This window comes from Hyla sarda, chromosome 9, assembly GCF_029499605.1.
Source record: "Hyla sarda isolate aHylSar1 chromosome 9, aHylSar1.hap1, whole genome shotgun sequence".
Taxonomy (NCBI): Eukaryota; Metazoa; Chordata; class Amphibia; order Anura; family Hylidae; genus Hyla; species Hyla sarda.
Genome location: NC_079197.1, coordinates 12,320,225 through 12,340,979, shown reverse-complemented (window position 1 = coordinate 12,340,979; position 20,755 = coordinate 12,320,225). Strand labels below are relative to the sequence as shown.

Below are 20,755 nucleotides of genomic sequence, written 5' to 3'. Positions count from 1 at the left end.
CGCCATCTGGTGGTCAGGTTTACGTATTGCACTCGGATTGTCCCAGTTCTTTTTCAAGACTTATTGTTGCGTTGGGCATTTACGAGCCACTGTGTCAACTGGAACACATTCAAAGAGGAAGGAGCGGGAACTAGACCCACATTTTATGTTCATCCTGGACGGAGAACTTTTTTTATTGCAAAAAATATTATGTTTTAAAATGATGAATAAATACTTTAAATTTTTTTTTTACATGTGAATAGTGAGATGGAGAAAAACAAATTTTGTTGCATAATGTGCACTGGGTGACAAAAGGGGATCTGCATTATGTCAGTTGTTTCTGTATTATACTCCAGAGCTGTACTCACTATTCTGCTGGTGAGGTCACTGTGTACATACATTACATTACTTATCCTGTACTGATCCTGAGTTATATCCTGTATTATACTCCAGAGCTGTACTCACTATTCTGCTGGTGAGATCACTGTGTACATACATTACATTACTTATCCTGTACTGATCCTGAGTTATATCCTGTATTATACTCCATAGCTGTACTCACTATTCTGCTGGTGAGGTCACTGTGTACATACATTACATTACTTATCCTGTACTGATCCTGAGTTATATCCTGTATTATACTCCATAGCTGTACTCACTATTCTGCTGGTGAGGTCACTGTGTACATACATTACATTACTGATCCTGAGTTATACCCTGTATTATACTCCAGAGCTGTACTCACTATTCTGCTGGTGAGGTCACTGTGTACATATATTACATTACTGATCTTGAGTTATATCCTGTATTATACTCCAGAGCTGTACTCACTATTCTGCTGGTGAGGTCACTGTGTACATACATTACATTACTTATCCTGTACTGATCCTGAGTTATATCCTGTATTATACTCCAGAGCTGTACTCACTATTCTGCTGGTGAGGTCACTGTGTACATACATTACATTACTTATCCTGTACTGGTCCTGAGTTATATCCTGTATTATACTCCAGAGCTGTACTCACTATTCTGCTGGTGAGGTCACTGTGTACATACATTACATTACTTATCCTGTACTGATCCTGAGTTATATCCTGTATTATACTCCAGAGCTGCACTCACTATTCTGCTGGTTGTTGGCAGACATACCCTTATCTGATCTTCTATAATTTAGGATCAGTACACACACACACACACACACCCTGTGCAGACGCAGCACAAGTAGTGAATACAGGAGTCTGGTAGAGAACACAGCAATGTATTTATTCTGCGTCCAAAACATAGTAAAAAATAACACCACAGTAAATACAACAATATATACATGATCCCATAAGAACATAAAACATCACGTCTGTCCCATCAGGATGCTTCTTAGATGCAGGATGGGGGTCTCTGTGTGTGTGATCACCGGATCTGCGGGACGGTAAAGAGAGGAATATGAGCATCTAACATTAACATTGGCGTTGAATTTGTGAATGACGAAATCTTACGTGTCAACCAAATGAAATAGACTGGTTATCTGAATGTTTCCATTCACTGACAGCAATAGTGGAGAAGTGCATTGTAATGGTACAGGGTGGTAATGTAATGTAATGGTACAGGGTGGTAATGTAATGTAATGGTACAGGGTGGTAATGTAATGGTACAGGGTGGTAATGTAATGGTACAGGATGGTAATGTAATGTAATGGTACAGGGTGGTAATGTAATGTAATGGTACAGGGTGGTAATGTAATGTAATGGTACAGGGTGGTAATGTAATGTAATGGTACAGGGTGGTAATGTAATGTAATGGTACAGGGTGGTAATGTAATGGTACAGGGTGGTAATGTAATGGTACAGGATGGTAATGTAATGGTACAGGGTGGTAATGTAATGTAATGTAATGGTACAGGATGGTAATGTAATGGTACAGGGTGATAATGTAATGTAATGGTACAGGGTGGTAATGTAATGGTACAGGGTGGTAATGTAATGGTACAGGGTGGTAATGTAATGTAATGGTACAGGGTGGTAATGTAATGGTACAGGGTGGTAATGTAATGGTACAGGGTGGTAATGTAATGTAATGGTACAGGGTGGTAATGTAATGTAATGGTACAGGGTGGTAATGTAATGTAATGGTACAGGGTGGTAATGTAATGTAATGGTACAGGGTGGTAATGTAATGTAATGGTACAGGGTGGTAATGTAATGTAATGGTACAGGGTGGTAATGTAATGTAATGGTACAGGGTGGTAATGTAATGGTACAGGGTGGTAATGTAATGTAATGGTACAGGGTGGTAATGTAATGTAATGGTACAGGATGGTAATGTAATGTAATGGTACAGGGTGGTAATGTAATGGTACAGGGTGGTAATGTAATGTAATGGTACAGGATGGTAATGTAATGGTACAGGGTGGTAATGTAATGTAATGGTACAGGATGGTAATGTAATGTAATGTAATGGTACAGGATGGTAATGTAATGTAATGTAATGGTACAGGGTGGTAATGTAATGTAATGGTACAGGGTGGTAATGTAATGGTACAGGGTGGTAATGTAATGAAATGGTACAGGGTGGTAATGTAATGTAATGGTACAGGGTGGTAATGTAATGTAATGGTACAGGGAGATAATGTAATGGTACAGGGTGGTAATGTAATGCTACAGGGTGGTAATGTAATGCTACAGGGTGGTAATGTAATGTAATGGTACAGGATGGTAATGTAATGGTACAGGGTGGTAATGTAATGTAATGTAATGGTACAGGATGGTAATGTAATGTAATGTAATGGTACAGGGTGGTAATGTAATGTAATGTAATGGTACAGGGTGGTAATGTAATGTAATGGTACAGGGTGGTAATGTAATGTAATGTAATGTAATGGTACAGGGTGGTAATGTAATGTAATGGTACAGGGTGGTAATGTAATGTAATGGTACAGGGTGGTAATGTAATGGTACAGGGTGATAATGTAATGTAATGGTACAGGGTGGTAATGTAATGTAATGGTACAGGGTGGTAATGTAATGTAATGGTACAGGGTGGTAATGTAATGTAATGGTACAGGGTGGTAATGTAATGTAATGGTACAGGGTGGTAATGTAATGTAATGGTACAGGGTGGTAATGTAATGTAATGTAATGGTACAGGGTGGTAATGTAATGGTACAGGGTGGTAATGTAATGTAATGGTACAGGGTGGTAATGTAATGTAATGGTACAGGGTGGTAATGTAATGGTACAGGGTGGTAATGTAATGTAATGGTACAGGGTGGTAATGTAATGTAATGGTACAGGGTGGTAATGTAATGGTACAGGGTGGTAATGTAATGGTACAGGGTGGTAATGTAATGTAATGGTACAGGGTGGTAATGTAATGGTACAGGGTGGTAATGTAATGGTACAGGGTGGTAATGTAATGTAATGTAATGTAATGGTACAGGATGGTAATGTAATGTAATGGTACAGGGTGGTAATGTAATGTAATGGTACAGGGTGGTAATGTAATGTAATGGTACAGGGTGGTAATGTAATGTAATGGTACAGGGTGGTAATGTAATGTAATGGTACAGGATGGTAATGTAATGGTACAGGGTGGTAATGTAATGTAATGGTACAGGGTGGTAATGTAATGTAATGGTACAGGGTGGTAATGTAATGTAATGGTACAGGGTGGTAATGTAATGGTACAGGGTGGTAATGTAATGTAATGGTACAGGGTGGTAATGTAATGTAATGGTACAGGGTGGTAATGTAATGTAATGGTACAGGGTGGTAATGTAATGTAATGGTACAGGGTGGTAATGTAATGGTACAGGGTGGTAATGTAATGTAATGTAATGGTACAGGATGGTAATGTAATGTAATGGTACAGGGTGGTAATGTAATGGTACAGGGTGGTAATGTAATGGTACAGGGTGGTAATGTAATGGTACAGGGTGGTAATGTAATGTAATGGTACAGGGTGGTAATGTAATGGTACAGGATGGTAATGTAATGGTACAGGGTGGTAATGTAATGGTACAGGGTGGTAATGTAATGTAATGGTACAGGGTGGTAATGTAATGTAATGGTACAGGGTGGTAATGTAATGTAATGGTACAGGGTGGTAATGTAATGTAATGGTACAGGGTGGTAATGTAATGTAATGGTACAGGGTGGTAATGTAATGTAATGTAATGGTACAGGGTGGTAATGTAATGTAATGTAATGGTACAGGGTGGTAATGTAATGTAATGTAATGGTACAGGGTGGTAATGTAATGTAATGTAATGGTACAGGGTGGTAATGTAATGTAATGTAATGGTACAGGGTGGTAATGTAATGTAATGTAATGGTACAGGGTGGTAATGTAATGTAATGTAATGGTACAGGGTGGTAATGTAATGTAATGGTACAGGGTGGTAATGTAATGTAATGGTACAGGGTGGTAATGTAATTGTAATGTAATGGTACAGGGTGGTAATGTAATGTAATGGTACAGGGTGGTAATGTAATGTAATGTAATGTAATGGTACAGGGTGGTAATGTAATGTAATGTAATGGTACAGGGTGGTAATGTAATGGTACAGGGTGGTAATGTAATGTAATGGTACAGGGTGGTAATGTAATGTAATGTAATGGTACAGGATGGTAATGTAATGTAATGTAATGGTACAGGGTGGTAATGTAATGGTACAGGGTGGTAATGTAATGTAATGGTACAGGGTGGTAATGTAATGTAATGTAATGGTACAGGGTGGTAATGTAATGTAATGGTACAGGGTGGTAATGTAATGTAATGGTACAGGGTGGTAATGTAATGTAATGTAATGGTACAGGGTGGTAATGTAATGGTACAGGGTGGTAATGTAATGTAATGGTACAGGGTGGTAATGTAATGGTACAGGGTGGTAATGTAATGTAATGTAATGTAATGGTACAGGGTGGTAATGTAATGTAATGGTACAGGGTGGTAATGTAATGTAATGGTACAGGGTGGTAATGTAATGTAATGTAATGGTACAGGGTGGTAATGTAATGTAATGTAATGTAATGGTACAGGGTGGTAATGTAATGTAATGTAATGTAATGTAATGGTACAGGGTGATAATGTAATGTAATGGTACAGGATGGTAATGTAATGGTACAGGGTGGTAATGTAATGTAATGGTACAGGGTGGTAATGTAATGTAATGGTACAGGGTGGTAATGTAATGGTACAGGGTGGTAATGTAATGGTACAGGGTGGTAATGTAATGTAATGTAATGGTACAGGGTGGTAATGTAATGTAATGGTACAGGGTGGTAATGTAATGTAATGTAATGGTACAGGGTGGTAATGTAATGGTACAGGGTGGTAATGTAATGTAATGGTACAGGGTGGTAATGTAATGTAATGGTACAGGGTGGTAATGTAATGTAATGTAATGTAATGGTACAGGGTGGTAATGTAATGTAATGTAATGTAATGTAATGGTACAGGGTGATAATGTAATGTAATGGTACAGGATGGTAATGTAATGGTACAGGGTGGTAATGTAATGTAATGGTACAGGGTGGTAATGTAATGTAATGGTACAGGGTGGTAATGTAATGTAATGGTACAGGGGGTGGGGTGGGGGCGGGGATTATGCTGGTACAGACCCCAGTATACAGGTTAGTGTACTCACCGTGTACTTGTCCCACTTCTTCTCCGGGTCATAGGGCTCCCACCTGCTCGCCGGAAAGATGTGTTTGTTTTTCTCATACCAGCTACGGAGAACGACTTTCCCAGCGTGAGACTGATAGGAGAGAACAACAATGGGGTGAGCATGTCTACAGGGTACAGTGGTCCTAAGGGTCAGGGTGGGGTGTCATGGGTGCCTTATAGTTATCTCCCCTATAGTTATTATCATTCTGCACAAACACACATCAGGCTTATTCCAGTCCTTAACAACGTGTCCCCTATAACAGGATATCATGGGGGTCCGACTGCTGGGACCCCGACTCTGTGCCCAATGGTTGTCATCCTGCACAAACACTTCTGGTCTGTAACCTGAGACCACCTCGGATTCCGGAAATAAAAAAGGCCTCTATACAGAGAGCTCAGACCCTTTGGTATATACCAAAGGGTCTGAGCTCTCTGTATAGAGGCCTTTTTTATTTTATTTATATTATTTATATTTATTTTTTATATTTTATTTATATTTATTTTTATTTATATTTTTTATTTTATTTTATTTATATATATATCTGAAAAGCGGCTGTCAAACATCCATGTATATGTAGAACAGTGTTTCCCAATCAGGCTGCCTCCAGGTGATGCAAAACTACAACTCCCAGCATGCCCGGACAGCCAACGGCTGTCCGGGCATGCTGGGAATTGTAGTTTTGCAACAGCTGGAGGCACACTGGTTGGGAAACACTGCTGTAGAATATCGTGTTGTCTGGATTTCCTCTGTCCCCCAAGCTCTTACCTCGTCCTTCTCCACAGTGGCATCGCTCAGCAGGCGGACATCTTCGTGCACGTCGAAGTTAAACAGGGGCCCTGTGACAGAATAGGAACAGATTATCTATAAGCCAATATAAAGATGTGGGCAATACTGGGACTGCAGACACGTGAGGGGGGGGTGGGAAAGAAATCCCAGTAATGATTTTCAAATCAAACGATGCCAGAAAGTAAATTTATAAACAGATTTGTAAATTTCTTCTATATAAAAATCTTAATCCTTCCAGTACTTATCAGCTGCTGTATGCTCCACAGGAAGTGGTGTATCTCTTTCCAGTCTGACCACAGTGCTCTCTGCTGACACCAGTAGGAGCAAATCTCCATAGCAAACCTCTCCAGCTCTGGACAGTTCCTGATATAGACAGAGGTGTCAGCAGAGAGCACTGTGGTCAGACTGGAAAGAACTACACAACTTCTTCTGGAGCATAGAGTGGCTGATAAGTACTGGAAGGATTAAGATTTTCATATAGAAGTAATTAAAGGGGTTATCCAGCGGGAAAAAAAAAAAATTATATAGCAACTGGCTTCAGAAAGTTAAATAGATTTGTAAATTACTTCTATTAAAAAATCTTAATCCTTTCAGTACTTATGAGCTTCTGAAGTTAAGGTTGTTCTTTTCTGTCTAATTGCTCTCTGATGACACGTGTATCGGGAACCGCCCAGTTTAGAAGCAAATCCCCATAGCAAACCTCTTCTAAACTGGGCAGTTCCCGAGACAGGTGTCATCAGAGAGCACTTAGACAGAAAAGAACAACCTTAACTTCAGAAGCTCATAAGTACTGAAAGGATTAAGATTTTTTAATAGAAGTAATTTACAAATCTGTTTAGCTTTCTGGACCCAGTTGGTATATTAAAAAAAAAAAGTTTTTTCCTGGAATACCCCTTTAAGAAATCTGTACAACTTTCTGGCAACATTTTTTATCCTCCAAAATACCCTTTTGATGTAGAACACTAGGGCCAAACAACCATTAGTGCCCTACTCTGGAGACTGGAAGCCGCCTGAGCACAGTCTATGGTTTTCCCAACCCTGCCCCTATCTATGGCATCAGATATTTGGTTCCCCTTATAATGGGTGACGCATTACTTACCACTTTTGCCTCTTGCTTTCGTCACAATAAAATCGTAAAAGCTGTGATGCTGCGGGATAAAGAAAAGAGCGTTAACCAGGAGGCAGCGCTATAGACTAGACGGTGTTATTCTGCCCTCGGCTTCTGCATACTTGACATAAAAGGGTTACCCTATATACGCGAGTACAAGCAGAGTTTTTCAGCACGATTTTTCATGCTGAAAACGCCCCCCCCCGAGGAAAAAAAAAAAAATAGCTTCAGACATATCAGTGGGGGGTGGGCCGGGCCGTCCATCTTCATCAGGAGGCTCTCTTCTCCACTCTGGGCCGGCCCCCGACTGCTGACGCTGCATTGACGTACGTGCGCGTAGGGACGTACGTGCGTGGTGGCAATTCAGCATCACTACTCCGGGGCCGCCCCGAAGCGGAGAAGAGAGCCTCCTGGTGAAGATGGACACCCCAGATCAGCTCACCCTCCCCACCGGAATGCAGATGGTCCCTGCAGCGTAGATGGATGGCTGCTAGGCAACATGAAAGGACAGAGAGCTGCAACTGGGGAGGTGAGTAGACAACAAGAAAGGAGGGGGGGGTTGTATGATGACGGAGGGGGGGGGGGGGGTAAGGGGGTGCTGGATTGGATCATGATTGGGGGGTGATGATGACAGGGGAGGAGGGATGATGTATTTCCCACCTTAGGCTTATACTCGAGTCAATACGTTTTACTCAGGTTTTTGGGTTGAAATTAGGGTATCCAATATATAAAGTAATTCACACTTGACAAATATGTGCGTTTTAAAGTGCTTTAATAATTTTTCAATTTTGTTCGTACAAAATCGGAGAATTCTCCACTTTTCAAATGTATACGATACAAAAAGTACTTCACCCACAGTGCTCACTAATCAACGTCCGACATCTCCTGGATCATTTAAAAAGGGGAGAATTCTCCGATTTTTTACGAAGAAAATTGAAAAATTACTAAAGCACTTTAAAACGCACATATTTGTCAAGTGTGAATTACTATATATATTGGATACCACTTGAGACGGATTGAGCCTCCGTATACTCACACATATAACCCCAGTGCAAATAAGGTTTACCATTCTATCGTTATAGGGTGAAATTAGGGGCCTCGGTTTACATTCGGGTCGGCTTATATTTGAGTATATACATTAGTTATTCCAGCTAAAACACCGTATATCAAAATAGTAAGGTAAGACGCTCATAGTTTACTGTAATGTTTTAACATTGCGAATTGTAGTTATAATGACATATATGCAGTGTGACTTATAGGTTCAGCATACAGAGCAGTGTTTCCCAACCAGTGTGCCTCCAGCAGTTGCAAAACTACCAGGACAGCGGCATGCTGGGAGTTAACGTTTTGCAACAGCTGGAGGCGCACTGGTTGGGAAACACTAATACAGAGCCATATGCCAGGTCATACCTGTGCAGAATATACTCACATGCGGGATGATAAGATCTTCTTTAATGTACATGAGCTGCTCCACACCGGCCGACCTGTAGGATTCATCATACAGAAATATAACAAAATGTTACTCAATAGTCTACAGCAGGGGTCTCCAGACAGATTATATTATATATATATACACACACACACACACACACACACACACACCGTATATATTCTACTATAAGCCGACCTGAATATAAGCCGAGGCCCCTAATTTCACCCCAAAAACCCAGGAAAAAAAATAAATAAATAAAGTTATTGACTCGACTATAAGCCTAGGGTGGGAAATACTTCATCCTCCCATGTCATTAACACCCCCATCATCATCACCCTGTCATTTTCACCCCCGTCATCATCACCCTGTCATCACTCCCCCCCTTCATCATCACCGCCTTTCAATCCCTTCTCAGTGGTCTTCAACCTGCGGACCTCCAGATGTTGCAAAACTACAACTCCTAGCATGCCCAGACAGCCATCGGCTGTCCGGGCATGCTGGGAGTTGTAGTTTTGAAACATCTGGAGGTCCGCAGGCTGAAGACCACTGCGACGTTCGTCATCATCCAGTTTTCTACTCACCTTCCCCCGGTGGGAAGGAAGGGTGAGCTGGTCCGGGACATCTATGCTGCAGGGACTGTCCAGTGGGATGGGTTAGTCGTTCCAGGCTGTCCATTTTCACCGGGAGGCCCTCTTCTCCGCTTCGGGCCGGCCCCGGACTAGTGACATTGCCTTGACGATGACACACAGGGACATTCATGCGCAGGTACGTCTGCTGCGCACGGAGAAGAGGGCCTCCCGGTGAAAATGGACAGCCCGGAACGACTAACCCTCCCATCGGATGGTCCCTGCAGCATAGATGGCCCGGACCAGCTCACCCTTCCTTCCCACCGAGGGGAGGTGAGTAGAAAACTAAAGGGAGGGGGGGGGGGGGTCTGGATGATGACGAACGCTGCAGTGGTCTTCAGCCTGCGAACATCCAGATGTTTCAAAACTACAACTCCCAGCATGCCCGGACAGCTGATGGCCCGGGCATGCTGGGAGTTGTAGTTTTGCAAGATCTGGAGGTCCGTAGGTTGAAGACCACTGAGAAGGGATTGACAGGCGGAGAGTTCACTTGAGTATAAGCCGAGGGGGGGGCGTTTTCAGCACGAAAAATCGTGCTGAAAAACTCGGCTTATACTCGAGTATATACGGTATACACACATATACACACATATACACACACACATACTGGGTTCTATAATCCTCAGCATGTAACCTGCGGACAGACGTCCTGTTGATTCTCACCTGAGCTCGCTGAAGTCCTTACGCAGGATCTCCAGGGCTTTCTGTAGGAACTGCTGGATGGTATTCCCTTTCTTCATCTGAAAAGATACAAAAGAGTTAGAGGGGTGCTGTGCCTATAGACATCTTTTCCCCTATCCAAAGGATATAGGATAAGATGTCTGATTGTGGGGGTCCCGCCGCTGGGACCCCCTGCGATCTCCGTGCAGCATCTGGTCTGTGCAGCGGAATTCTTCAAAAAAAAGTGAAAGAAGCCAAGTTGTATTAACACCCAGAACCCGAGTACAGGGGTGGCATGTTTTTGGAAGAAATTCGCTCAGTTTTGCAATTACAGTGGTCCCTCAACATATGATGGTAATCCGTTCCAGATGGACCATCGTTTGTTGAAACCATCGTATGTTGAGGGATCCGTGCAATGTAAAGTATAGGACAGCGGTCTACAGCCTTCGGACCTCCAGATGTTGCAAAACGACAACACCCAGCATGCCCGGACAGCCAACGGCTGTCCAGGCATGCTGGGAGTTGTAGTTTTGAAACTTCTGGAGGTCCGCAGGTTGAAGACCACTGGTATTGGAAGTTATACTCATGTGTCCCCACCGCTCCGGACCGTCACCGCTGCCCTGGATGTCGCCTTCCATCGCTGTCGCTGCGTCCCTGCGGTGTCCCCATTGCTCCGGCAAGGCCTCTGCTTCCCCGGCATCCTCGCTCTCTGTCGCCGCCATCAGGTCGCTACGCACGCTGCTCCTATTGGATGACGGGATGGCGTGCGCAGCGACGTGATGACGACGATGGAGAGCGCCGACGATGCAGAGGATCCCGAAGAGGACGCACCGGAGCCCCGAGGACAGGTAAGTGTGTCAGCGGAGCACGCGGGGCACCGTAAACAGCTATCCGGTGGCAGCTGAAGCAGTCTGCGCTGCCAGATAGCCGTTTATGCGATGGCCCCGACATACAAAAGCATTGTATGTTGAAATGATCGTATGTCGGGGCCATTGTAGGTCGGGGGGGGGTCACTGTACTCGATAAACTACTGAAAGGAGAACTCTAGCAAAAATTTACTTATCCCCCATCCACAGAATAGAGGATAAGTAGCTGACCATGGGGCATCCGACCGCTGGGACCCCCACGATCTCCGGGATGGGACCCTGGTTCTCTTAGTTAGGAGCACTCCCATAGAAAGGAATGGAGTGCGTGCCGCCTGCAGCATGTGCTCCTCACAAGAGCCAGACCAGGAGATTATGGGGGGTCCCAGCGGTCAGTGGTGGATAGTAGTTAAGTTATTTTTGATGGATATCTCCTTTAAGACCTCAGGTCAACAGTGGGGACGGTCGGCTCTTACCTTGACTGTTCTGCGGTGTCCAGAGCCGTCCCAGTAGCTGAATGTTATCTCTATTTCCTCACCTGTAGAGAGAAGAGAAGAGTCCACACCCGCTCTGTTCACGAAAACCACTCACACCGCGTCACCCTGCAACCTCACACTTACTCTTGATCTTTTCTTGCTTGCGCTCCCACTCCTGTCTTAACTCTTCTCTGAGACGGTTCTCTTCTTCCTGGTAATGGAAAGGCACATACCGTCACTTACTACAATCATATAAATCTAATGAGGTTATCGATGAGAAAAACAAGGTTTCTTCCTTTCAAGGACAGTATCATTCTTACGGCTGAACTGAGCAACTAGACACGGTGCTGTTTCTGGCAGCCATGTTTTTCCAATATACAGTGGTCCCTTAAAGGAGTACTCTGGTGCAGACTACTCCTGCTCCGTCCTGCAAAAAAAATGAAAATGAACCATCTCTCACCTTCCTGGGTTCCCGCGGAGCGCCACTACAGCTGATCGGTCCTCCTTCTTCATACTTCCGTGTGAACGAAGCGTCACATGGCGCTCAGCCTATCACCGGCTGAGGCAGAACATTGCGGCGGCCGGCGATAGGCTGAGCGCCATGTGACGCTTCGTTCACACGGAAGTATGAAGAAGGAGGACCGATCAGCTGTAGTGGCACTCCGCAGGAACCCAGGAAGGTGAGAGATGGTTCATTTTCATTTTTTTTGCAGCCCGGGCAGGACGGAGCAGGAGTAGTCTGCACCAGAGTACTCCTTTAAGTTACAATATTAATCGGTTCCAGGAAACCTGGTAATTGGTTCTGAAAAATAGGAAAAAAATTGGGATTAAAGAAAAATAAGTAAATAACTAATAAAGATAAAGCAAATCCTTCCATATAAAAGTAAGAAAGATCTGCTGGGAGCTGTAATCACTGTCTATATAGAGGACAGGAGCTTCTTCAGGGTCCTGTACAGTACACAGTGTCCTAAAAAAGTAACATGGAGCCGCCCTCACCTGGTGTCCAAAGGAGCAGCTAACTATGGTACAGGTAAAGAGTACAGAACATGTAATACCTCCCTGTATTGTAGGGGGCACTACCAGACACCAGTCAGTGCATACACTTCAGTAATACAGGTAAAGAGTACAGAACATGTAATACCTCCCTGTATTGTAGGGGGCACTACCAGACACCAGTCAGTGCATGCACTTCAGTAATACAGGTAAAGAGTACAGAACATGTAATACCTCCCTGTACTGTAGGGGGCGCTACCAGATACCAGTCAGTGCATACACTTCAGTAATACAGGTAAAGTGTCCAGAACATGTAATACCTCCCTGTACTGTAGGGGGAGCTACCAGACACCAGTCAGTGCATGCACTTCAGTAATACAGGTAAAGAGTACAGAACATGTAGTACCTCCCTGTACTGTAGGGGGCGCTACCAGACACCAGTCAGTGCATACACTTCAGTAATACAGGTAAAGAGTACAGAACATGTAATACCTCCCTGTACTGTAGGGGGCGCTACCAGACACCAGTCAGTGCATACACTTCAGTAATACAGGTAAAGAGTACAGAACATGTAATACCTCCCTGTATTGTAGGGGGCACTACCAGACACCAGTCAGTGCATACACTTCAGTAATACAGGTAAAGAGTACAGAACATGTAATACCTCCCTGTATTGTAGGGGGCACTACCAGACACCAGTCAGTGCATGCACTTCAGTAATACAGGTAAAGAGTAGTACAGAACATGTAATACCTCCCTGTACTGTAGGGGGCGCTACCAGACACCAGTCAGTGCATGCACTTCAGTAATACAGGTAAAGAGTACAGAACATGTAATACCTCCCTGTACTGTAGGGGGCGCTACCAGACACCAGTCAGTGCATACACTTCAGTAATACAGGTAAAGAGTAGTACAGAACATGTAATACCTTCCTGTATTGTAGGGGGCGCTACCAGACACCAGTCAGTGCATGCACTTCAGTAATACAGGGGTTTTACCAGTGAGATGTTCTGATTGGTCAGATCTTCCGGCCATTGACAGCTATCACAGATCTGGACTGTCTGTAGAATTGTATGTTGAGTCTGGTTTCAAGTTACAATGGTCCAGAAAAGACTGAAAATATTGTAACCTGAGGCCATTGTAAGTTGAGGGATCACTGTACAGCCATATTACAGTAGCCCCCATCAAAATCCTTGCAGACATTATATGGCGGTATAAGGTGTAGCCAAATGTAGCTGCTCTTTCCAACTCCGTCCTGGTATTACAGGGATTCCAGGTCTTATAATTAAATACCATATTTCTCTATATAGGTCCACTATATCATGACATGGCGACACATTATACAGGCACAACAGCCAACGAGTGTCCAATGTCCCCCATTCTGATGTGGGGTTAGTAACTGGCGACCTTTGGCTTCTTTACCTCTCGATCCCTATCTGGTAGGAAACTTGTGTCCACATCAGGGTTCTTCCCCAGCTTCTTTTTCTTCTTGGGCAGCTCTGGAACCAAGGGCAAAATCATTACTTGATCAATCAATACTTTACATGAGTAGTCTCCAAACCATGGACCTCCAGCTGTTGCAAAACTACAACTTCCAGCATGCCCGGACAGCCAACGGCTGTCCGGGCATGCTGGGAGTTGTAGTTTTGCAACAACTGGAGGTCTTCGGTTAGAATTCTACTGCTCCTGGAATTAAAGGGGTTATCCAGGAAAAAACTTGTGAGTGTGTATATCTTACTCCTTTCAGTACTTATGAGCTGCTGAAGTTCAGTAGTTCTTTTCTGTCTAAGGAACTGTCCAGAGTAGAAGAAAATCCCCATAGCAGACCTCTTCTACTCTGTGCAGTTCCCAAGACAAGCAGAGATGTCAGCAGAGAGCACTGTTGCCAGACAGAAAAGAACAACTCAACTTCAGCAGCTGATAATTATTTGAAGGATTAAGATTTTTTAATAGAAGTAATTTACAAATCTTTTTAACTTTCTGCAGCCAGTTGATATATATATATATATATATATATATATATACAAACATTTTTTTTTCCTGGAATACCCCTTTAAACTCACAACGGGGCCCAATAAACGCATAAATCATCAGATATTCCGGATAATCGGCCTTACCGGATGCTGGACTAAAGGAAAGTTGCTGCACTTCTACCCCACCATACAGCTCCTTACCTATCTTTTCAAGCTCAACTTCCTCCATATCATCTTCGTCCTCTTCCTCCTCTTCTTCCTCCTCCTCGTCGTCGTCGTCATCGTCTTCCTCATCGTCGTCAATGTTAAAGGACAAGCTGGCTATTTTCCTCTTCTGTTCTTTTTTCCTCTCCCGTTCCCTCTGTTTCTCTAGTTTCCTAGTCAGATAGGAAAGTAATGATATAGAATTACGCCTGATGTACGGCGTCGCAGGCTACGTTAGCACTATGTCGAGAATTCAGTAAATATACGGCAAGGGTCACACTATGGAATTTCTGCCCCGAATTCTAGTCAGAAATTCCGGAGCAGCAGAATCCCATTGTTGGCAATAAGATCCCAGTGCACAGTGCACACAACAGAATTTTAGAGGCTGATATTTTGCAGCCTGGATCATTACTTAGGTGGAATCTGAGCCAGCAATGTCCGTGCGGTCCTAGTACCGACTAATTGAAAGGTCGCTGGCCGCACTCGGAATCTCCAGACGGAATTTCTGAGAGTGAATTTTGCCTGAATGACCGATGTGAGAGTCTGGAGCAGCAGAAAAATGCCTTTAAAGGGGTTATCCAGGAAAAAACTTATATATATATATCTCAACTGGCTCCAGAAAGTTAAACAGATTTGTAAATTACGTCTATAAAAAAAATCTTAATCCTTTCAGTACTTATGAGCTGCTGAAGTTGAGTTGTTCTTTTCTGTCTAAGCGCTCTCTGATAACACCTGTCTCAGGAACTGTCCAGAGTAGAAGCAAATCTCCATAGCAAACCTCTTCTACTCTGTGCAGTTCCCGAGAACTGCACAGAGAGCACTGTTGTCAGACAGAAAACAACAACAACTCAACTTCAGCAACCGATAATTATTGAAAGGATTAAGATTTTTTAATAGAAGTAATTTACAATTTAACTTTCTGGAGCCAGTTGACAGAAAAAAGAAAGTTTTTCCTGAAATATCCCTTTAATGGGGTACCAATAAGACAGGATCGGATGAGTTTTCCAGGACTTAAAAAAATAAAATAATAATAATAACATAGCTGCTTTCTTCCAAAAACCACGCTGCACTTAGGATGTATGCGGTATTACAACTAGGTTGTATTCACTTTAAAAGAACTGAGCTGCAATACCTGACACAAACTGAGGACCAGAGTGGCGCTGTTTCTGCCCCTAGGAAACATGCTCCTAATATTTCCTACTTGCTTCTCTTTTCTCAGACTCCTAATTCTGGTTGGTGAACCAGGATATAGCGGGTCAGGGCTGGATAGTCACATGTCAGACTAAATGTAGTCAGACTAAATGTAGTCAGGTAAATGTAGCCCGGTAAATGTAGCCCGGTAAATGTAGCCCGGTAAATGTAGCCCGGTAAATGCAGCCGGGTAAATGCAGCCGGGTAAATGCAGCCGGGTAAATGCAGCCGGGTAAATGCAGCCGGGTAAATGCAGCCGGGTAAATGCAGCCCGGTAAATGCAGCCAGGTAAATGCAGCCAGGTAAATGCAGCCAGGTAAATGCAGCCAGGTAAATGCAGCCAGGTAAATGCAGCCAGGTAAATGCAGCCAGGTAAATGCAGCCCGGTAAATGCAGCCCGGTAAATGCAGCCGGGTAAATGCAGCCGGGTAAATGCAGCCGGGTAAATGCAGCCGGGTAAATGCAGCCGGGTAAATGCAGCCGGGTAAATGCAGCCGGGTAAATGTAGCCCGGTAAATGCAGTCAGGTAAATGCAGCCAGGTAAATGCAGCCAGGTAAATGCAGCCAGGTAAATGCAGCCCGGTAAATGCAGTCAGGTAAATGCAGCCAGGTAAATGCAGCCAGGTAAATGCAGCCAGGTAAATGTAGCCAGGTAAATGCAGTCAGGTAAATGTAGTCCCTGTACTTACAGCTGGAGATCCTTGAACTGCTCCTTCTTGGCCAGCTGCTTCTCGCGCTCCTTCACCAGCGCCTCCTGTTTGGCTTTCATATCATTCAGGGTGACCAAACCTGCAGGACACAAATTTGTCATATGAGGGACACTTTGAACGCTCCACTTATAAGTAAAATTGCTTTATAGGGGTTTTCTGGAACTTTAAAGCACAACTGTCATCATATTTTGACCCCCCAGACCACTATAATGGTTCCAGATGATTATAAGGAGACTGCAGCCATTTACCTTTATTGCTGTTTGTTCTTCTTTCCTTACTTATAAAAACCTTTTATTCAAAAGTCAGACAGTTGGATAGGCGTGTCTTGGGGTTCGCCCCGCCTATCCTGCCTTCCAGCGCTGGGACCGCTGTGTCTTACTACACAGTGCATGCACCCGTCCCATTGGCTCTAACGTGCGCGCGCCGCCGTGTCCTGAGTTGACAGAGTGAGCGCTGGCTCCCGACGTCTGTGCGCTCAGTGCTCATGTGATGTACTAGAGGCAGACACTCGCTCTGTCAACTCAGAACGCGGCGGCACTCGCACGTTAGAGACGATGGGACGGGCGCATGAGCTCTCAACTTCCATAGTGTGAACTCAACTTAAAGGGGTACTACCGTGGAAAAAAATGTTTTTAAACAACTGGTGCCACAAAGTTAAACAGATTTGTAAATTACTTCTATTAAAAAAATCTTAATCCTTCCAGTACTTTTTAGGGGCTGTATACTACAGAGGAAATGTTTATCTTTTTTGATTTCTCTTATGTCACGACCACAGTGCTCCCTGCTGACCTCTGCTGTTCATTTTTGGAACTGTCCAGAGCAGGAGAAAATCCTCATAGCAAACATATGCTGCTCTGGACAGTTCCTAAAATGGACAGCAGAGGTCAGCAGAGAGTACTGTGGTCGAGACAAGAGAAATCCAAAAAGATAAACATTTCCTCTGTAGTATACAGCCCCTAAAAAGCACTGGAAGGATTAAGATTTTTTAATAGAAGTAAATTACAAATCTGTTTAACTTTCTGGCACCAGTTGATAAAAAAAAAAAAAAATTCCACAGTAGTACCCCTTTAAGGGAGGGATCACATCGGACACACCCTCAGCGTATTTCACGCTGTGGATGTGCCAACGGCAGACACAAGCGGGACTGCATAGTGAGCTCCCAGCTGCGGCGGTGTATCTCTCTGTGTCCGCTCGTAGCGGCGGATTTTTACAGCTGGAAATTCGCCATTACAAGCGGACACAGTGAGGTATACCACCACAGCCGGGAGCTGGAATACATTGCGGATGCGCCCCGTGTGACACTGCCCTAAGGGTTTATTCAAACGCATATCTGAAGCGCAGGGCTTGAAGCTGCAGATTTCAAGGGAAACTAAATGACTGAACGCAGCTTCAAATCTGCGGCTTCATATCCTGCGCATCAAATACGCGCAGGATGCTTTACGTGTGAATACACCCTTCAGCGTCTATGGGAGTTACACAAGAACAGTTGCTTTGGCTGTTTTCGGCTTCCCGACTACTTCCGGTGGATGCAGACCGAAAAGGGTTTTGTGGGCGCTAGAGCCTGAGATATGTGTGGGGACCAGAGGTGGGACCGCCATTGATCAGACAATGACGGCACATCCTGTGGATAAACTAGACACATCCTGGACGGGATTACCCCTTTAACAGGGCGGCTGGTGATTAATAAGGGCCCATTCACACTACGGAATATCCGTCCAGCATCATTCAATTGAGTACAACGCATTTCCGTGCGGATTGAGTGGACAGAATTTGGATTCCCGAAGCTTGCACGATCGGTAGAATCCTATTGAAAACAATGGGAGGCTGCTGCAGTGGAATTTCAATGCTGCGGTGTGAACGCGCCCTAATAGCTCCAATACCTGACTGTACTCACCCACGGTGCTGGACTTCAGCTCGGCCTCCACGGCGTCATAATGGGCAGAGAACTTCTTGTTAATATTGGCTTTAACCACATTCTCCTGAGAGAGAAAAAGAGAGAAATGGGGTTTTATTCATTGACCTACACAGCTCTGCTATACCGAGGAGGAGTACAACACAGCGGCAGCTAGGAAGCCTTATCAACAGTTCAAAAAGAACTACAACTCCCATTAAGTATGCCCAAATGGCTGCAGGCTGTTCAGGCATGCTGGAAATTATAGTTCTTAGTGTTTCCTAAGCAGGGTGCCTCCAGCTGTTGCAAAACTACAACTCCCAGAATGCCCAGAGGCAATTCCAATTATGCCCAAATGGCTGGAGGCTGTCTGGGCATGCTGGGAATTGTTGATCTGCTACAGCTGGAAAAATACGATTTGAAGGAGTGTTTCCCGAACTGGGTGCCTCCAGCTGTTGCAAAACTACAACTTCCATCAGGTATGCCCAAATGGCTGCAGGCTGTCTGGGCATGCTGGGAGTTGTAGTTTTGCAACAGCTGGAGAGATACTAGTTGGAGCAGTGCTTTCCAAACAAGGTGCCTCCAGCTGTTGAAAAACTACAACTCCCAGAATGCCCAGAGGTAATTCAATATTATGCCCAAATGGCTGCAAGCTGTCTGGGCATGCTGGGAATTGTAGTTCTGAAACATCTGGAGAGATACTAGTTGGAGCAGTGCTTTCCAAAAAAGGTGCCTCCAGCTGTTGTAAAACTACAACTCCCAGCATGCCCGGACAGCCTTTGGCTGTCCGGGCATGCTGGGAGTTGTAGTTTTGCAACAGCTAAATATACACTGTATGGAAGACACCCTAAAAAGTTATAATAACAGTGTGTTGCCGCCTCCGACATTTTCGGCATATCCAGTATGCTGGGAGTTGTAGTTCCGCAACAACTGGGAAGACACCGGTCGGCTCAGTGTTTCGTAAGCAGGGTGCCTCCAGCTGTTGCAAAATTACAATTTCCAGAATGCCCAGAGGCAATTCAAATTATGCCCAAATGGCATAAGGTTTGGGGCAGTGTTTCCCAAACTGGGTGCCTCCAGCTGTTGTAAAACTACAACTATGCCCGAATAGCTGCAGGCTGTCCGGGCATGCTGGGAGTTGTAGTTTAGCAACAGCTGGAAATACACTGTATGGAAAAAACCCTAGAAAGTTATATGAAAGGTGTATTGCCACCTCCGACATTTATGGCATATCCATCCAGTATGCTGGGAGTTGTAGTTCTGCAACAGCTGGAGGCTCCCTGGTTGCGAAACACTGATCTGTACCGTCAAAACTAGAAACAAATTGAAGCAAAGCCTCAGCTGTGAGCAAAACTAAAGCCACAGTGAAGGCTCCATAAGAAGCTTCTAGACCTGTTATTAGGGTCTACGGGGATTGCTGGTATCTGTAGTGCGACAGACGCCGCACCCCATGTTTACAGAAAGTACTAAGTGGTGAAGGAAAGGGTTAACGCCCCACAGATCTTGTTTCCATACACAGACACAAAGCAAAGAGGTGTTAAAACTTGCAGAAGAGCCATTGTGGCACTACAAGTCTCAGCAGGCTGGCGGTCACATGACAGCACCTCGGCTATCTTCTGTTTCAGCTGCTCCAGCTGTTCCCGCTGCTTCTCGCGTTTCTTCATGAGCTGCATGGCTCTCCCGGCCTCGCTGGCCGCCCCCTTGTACTGCGCCATGTCCGAACAGCGATCCGCACCGACCCCACCGGAGAATAACAACAACCACAGCAGCCTCTACCGCAAAACGAAGCTTCTACAGACTGCTGACGTCATCAGGAAGCGACGGTCTCTCGCGGGAACTAGGAGGAAAGTCGGGCTTTCATAATCCGTCCGCTGCAGCGGCGCCATCTTGTTGTAGACCAACCGCTTGCTCCATCTTCTAAATGGCCTTTTGGTTGCCCATAGCAACCAATCAACGGCACCCCGAAACAAAAAATGAAACCGTGGTCTGCTTGGTCGCTATGGGCAACAAAGACAGTTTCAATTTTAACCCCTTGAGGACACAGGCAATGTTCAATTTTGCGTTTTCGTTTTTTTTTTTTTCCTCCTCACCTTCTAGACACAAATCTTTTATTTTTCCATCCACGGAGGGCTTATTTTTTTTGCAAGACCAATTGTACTTCATAATGACACATTTCATTTTACCATAAAATGTACTGCAAAGCA

General features: G+C 44.4%; 1 protein-coding gene across 1 annotated transcript; it reads right to left on the bottom strand.

Moving 5' to 3' along the window:
* Positions 1-1,223: 1,223 nt before the first annotated feature.
* Positions 1,224-20,461, bottom strand: FAM50A (family with sequence similarity 50 member A). Its single transcript, XM_056538340.1, has 13 exons — positions 20,156-20,461; positions 18,555-18,639; positions 16,640-16,739; positions 14,757-14,932; positions 14,005-14,081; positions 11,734-11,800; positions 11,590-11,651; positions 10,254-10,330; positions 8,962-9,016; positions 7,524-7,572; positions 6,404-6,474; positions 5,618-5,728; positions 1,224-1,392 (listed from the first exon to the last, which is right to left on the bottom strand). Exons 1-13 carry the CDS (start codon positions 20,264-20,266, stop codon positions 1,384-1,386), a joined length of 1,050 nt encoding a protein of 349 aa, XP_056394315.1. The 5' UTR covers positions 20,267-20,461; the 3' UTR covers positions 1,224-1,383.
* Positions 20,462-20,755: the final 294 nt, after the last annotated feature.